The 2,883-nt window shown below is 63.4% G+C and overlaps 1 protein-coding gene across 1 annotated transcript; it reads right to left on the reverse strand.

Moving 5' to 3' along the window:
* Nucleotides 1-643: 643 nt before the first annotated feature.
* LOC124545535 lies at nt 644-2,308 on the reverse strand. Its single transcript, XM_047124483.1, has 2 exons — nt 1,381-2,308; nt 644-1,284 (listed from the first exon to the last, which is right to left on the reverse strand). Exons 1-2 carry the CDS (start codon nt 2,306-2,308, stop codon nt 644-646), a joined length of 1,569 nt encoding a protein of 522 aa, XP_046980439.1.
* Nucleotides 2,309-2,883: the final 575 nt, after the last annotated feature.

Genomic DNA, 2,883 nt, shown 5'->3' on the forward strand with positions numbered 1-2,883 from the left:
GTCGAGGTCGATGTCAAAAACCACAGGGACATGATCCGACGACAGTGCAGTCCGCGTCGTGGCGGTGATCCGATGAGGGATGCCCTTGACGACTGCGATGTCAATTATATCTGGGAGGCCACGAGCAGGGAAAATTGTCGGGTCGTACGGCCCCACCACAAGCGCATGGTGACGTTCCGCTATCCGGAGCAGGCAGCGGCCAGCGGCGTTGGTGATCCTGGAGTTCCAGGAGACATGTTTGCTATTGAAGTCCCCGGCGACGAACACTGGCCCCCTCAAGGAAAGCAGAGCATTGATGTCAGCAGGGTCCAGGGGACGAGACGGCGGCCGATAGGCCGCGACGAACGTGATGGCGCCCGCCGAGGTGTGAACAACGACACCAGTGGCCTCCAGCGTCGCCAGTGGTGGAAGTTGTATCACATGGTGACGTATGCCATGGCGGACGTAGACGGCTGTCCCCCCACCCGCCGTCAGTCGATCGGTGCGATAGCTTGAGTAGTTGGCCGCCCTGACGTCTACCCCAGGCTTCAGGTGTGTTTCATTGATAAGGCAGACGTCGACGGCTTCATCGCGGAGAAATTGGCGAAGTTCGCCAGCTTGGGTGCGGACGCCGTTGGCATTCCACGCGACGACCGTGAGCCCTCTAACGCTGGCCATGGTGCGGCTGTTGAGTGTTGGCAGCGGTTGGGGCCGGAGAGGCCATCGGCACTGCAGCGGTGAGTTGCTGCGACAGGACTTCAATCAACTTCGTAGCACTGGTCACCAGGGCTGTGAGCTGCGCGACGAGGTTGGCCAGGTCAGCGGTGGAGACAGCCGGCGCGGCCCCGGCGCAGGAAAGGGGGGGCGTGGCTGCTTCGCTGTGAGAGTCCACCTGGGGCTGCTCGACGGACGGTGCTGAGCGTTGGGTACCCACTGGGCGGTGACCCCCGCGCCGGCGGTTGGTGGGGCGCGGTCCGGCCGACGGCCCGGGAGAGGCAGTACCCGGTACCGCCACTGGCGGCGGTGGTGGAGGCGCAGGAGCCTCCGGTGTCGGTACGGCCTCGGATGCGGCGGGAGCAGGAACCGACGTAGCCGGGGCGGCGGAGGGCGTCCCTGACGTTGCCGCCGCGAAAGAGACGCCTGGCCGTCTCGTTGCGAGCTTCTTCTGATGTGGCGCTGGTGTTTGGCCACGCTGGCGAGCAATGGCACGCTTCCATACCTCACACCCACGATAACTGGCCACATGAGCACCGCCACAGAGTGCACATGTAGGCTTCTCGGAGGGCGGACGGGGGCACGCACTTCCTGCATGGGCGCCGGCGCATTTAACGCATCTGTCCGGCATAGAACAGTGGCGCGCGACGTGGTTGATTCCCTGGCAGCGAAAGCACTGCACAGGGCCTCTCCGGGAACGAAGATCTTCGGTCTGGACCGGAACGTCGGCGACCCGCGTCAATTGGTAGAGTTTGCGGTTCTCCACGGTGTCAGAGCAGACGACCAGGAAGAGCGGCATATCTTCGCGTGATTTTGGCGACTTCATCTTCACAACTGCCCGTATGTAGAAGCCCAGGTCTGCGAGTTCTCGATGCAGGTGATCGGCTTCCATGTTGAAAGGAAGGTCGCGAAATACGATCTTCAGGACCTTGTCAGGTGCGGAGGCGTGGGTATAGAAAGGGATACCACGCTCAGACGCCTCCTGGGTGACCCGGCGATAGTCATCAGCAGTGCGGAGTGTGACCCTGTATAGGTCTCGCCCCGCAGGCTTCACGGTGTACACGGCCGTCGTCCAGCTGCGCAACAGCTTCTGCAGTTCTCCATAGGGCGGCCGAAACTGAAGAACCACCGGCGGAAGATGGGAGTCTGTCTTCGGCGCAGGATTGCTCGGCGGCGGGTCCGGCGCGTCCTCGAGCGCATCGAAGGAGTTGGCGACGACAGTTGGTGGCGTCGTCGATGACAGCATGCGTCTTGCAGTGCGCCGGGCCGGGACGAAACCGTCAGCGTCAGGGGCGAAGTCTTGCTTGGCCCTCTTCTCAATCGGCGAGCTGCGAGCAGCAGCCGTCGCAGCTGGTGCCCTCCTCTTCTGTTTCCCGCTGCGTCCGCGTGGCCGAGGGGCGGCAGTGCACTCATCGTCAGAATCTGGCAGCGGAGCAGACAGCGCAGTCTTCAACGTTTCCGTAGCAGTGTCCGTCAAATCCATAGCCGTAGCAGTGGTCGTCATAGGTGGGGGGCCAGATGGGGCCGTCGACAGCGCAAACGCGGCCGAACGGCGATCTGCCACACCCTTCGCGTCGCTAGCAGGCGCAGGTACGTCCTTCTCGCGGCTGCACATCTCAGCGACTGTCCGTGTGTGCGTGCCGGCGCAGCCGGGGTGGGGGTGCTTTATGGGCTCGGGTGCGGCGGCCGGTTGCGCGCGCGCCCCATTGGTCGGCGGCCGCAACAGGGCGAGCTGGTAAAGGTGCGGCGGCGGCTGGCGGCGGGTGCCACTGTGTGGGGAGACGCTGACTAGAGCGGAGCGCTTGCTACTGGTGTTGCTGCTGCCGTACGTTGGTTCGAGATGCCGCCCAAGACTAGCGGGAAGGCCGCCAAGAAGGCTGGCAAGGCGCAGAAGAACATTTCGAAGGGCGACAAGAAGAAGAAGCGCAAGAGGAAGGAGAGCTATGCCATCTACATCTACAAGGTGCTGAAGCAGGTGCACCCTGACACGGGCATCTCGTCGAAGGCGATGAGCATCATGAACAGCTTCGTGAACGACATTTTCGAGCGCATTGCGGCCGAGGCTTCTCGCCTGGCGCACTACAACAAGCGCTCGACCATCACGTCCCGCGAGATCCAGACCGCTGTGCGGCTGTTGCTGCCTGGCGAGCTGGCCAAGCACGCCGTGAGCGAGGGCACGAAGGCGGTGAC

This window comes from Schistocerca americana, chromosome 8 (assembly GCF_021461395.2).
Source record: "Schistocerca americana isolate TAMUIC-IGC-003095 chromosome 8, iqSchAmer2.1, whole genome shotgun sequence".
In the NCBI taxonomy this organism is placed as follows: Eukaryota; Metazoa; Arthropoda; class Insecta; order Orthoptera; family Acrididae; genus Schistocerca; species Schistocerca americana.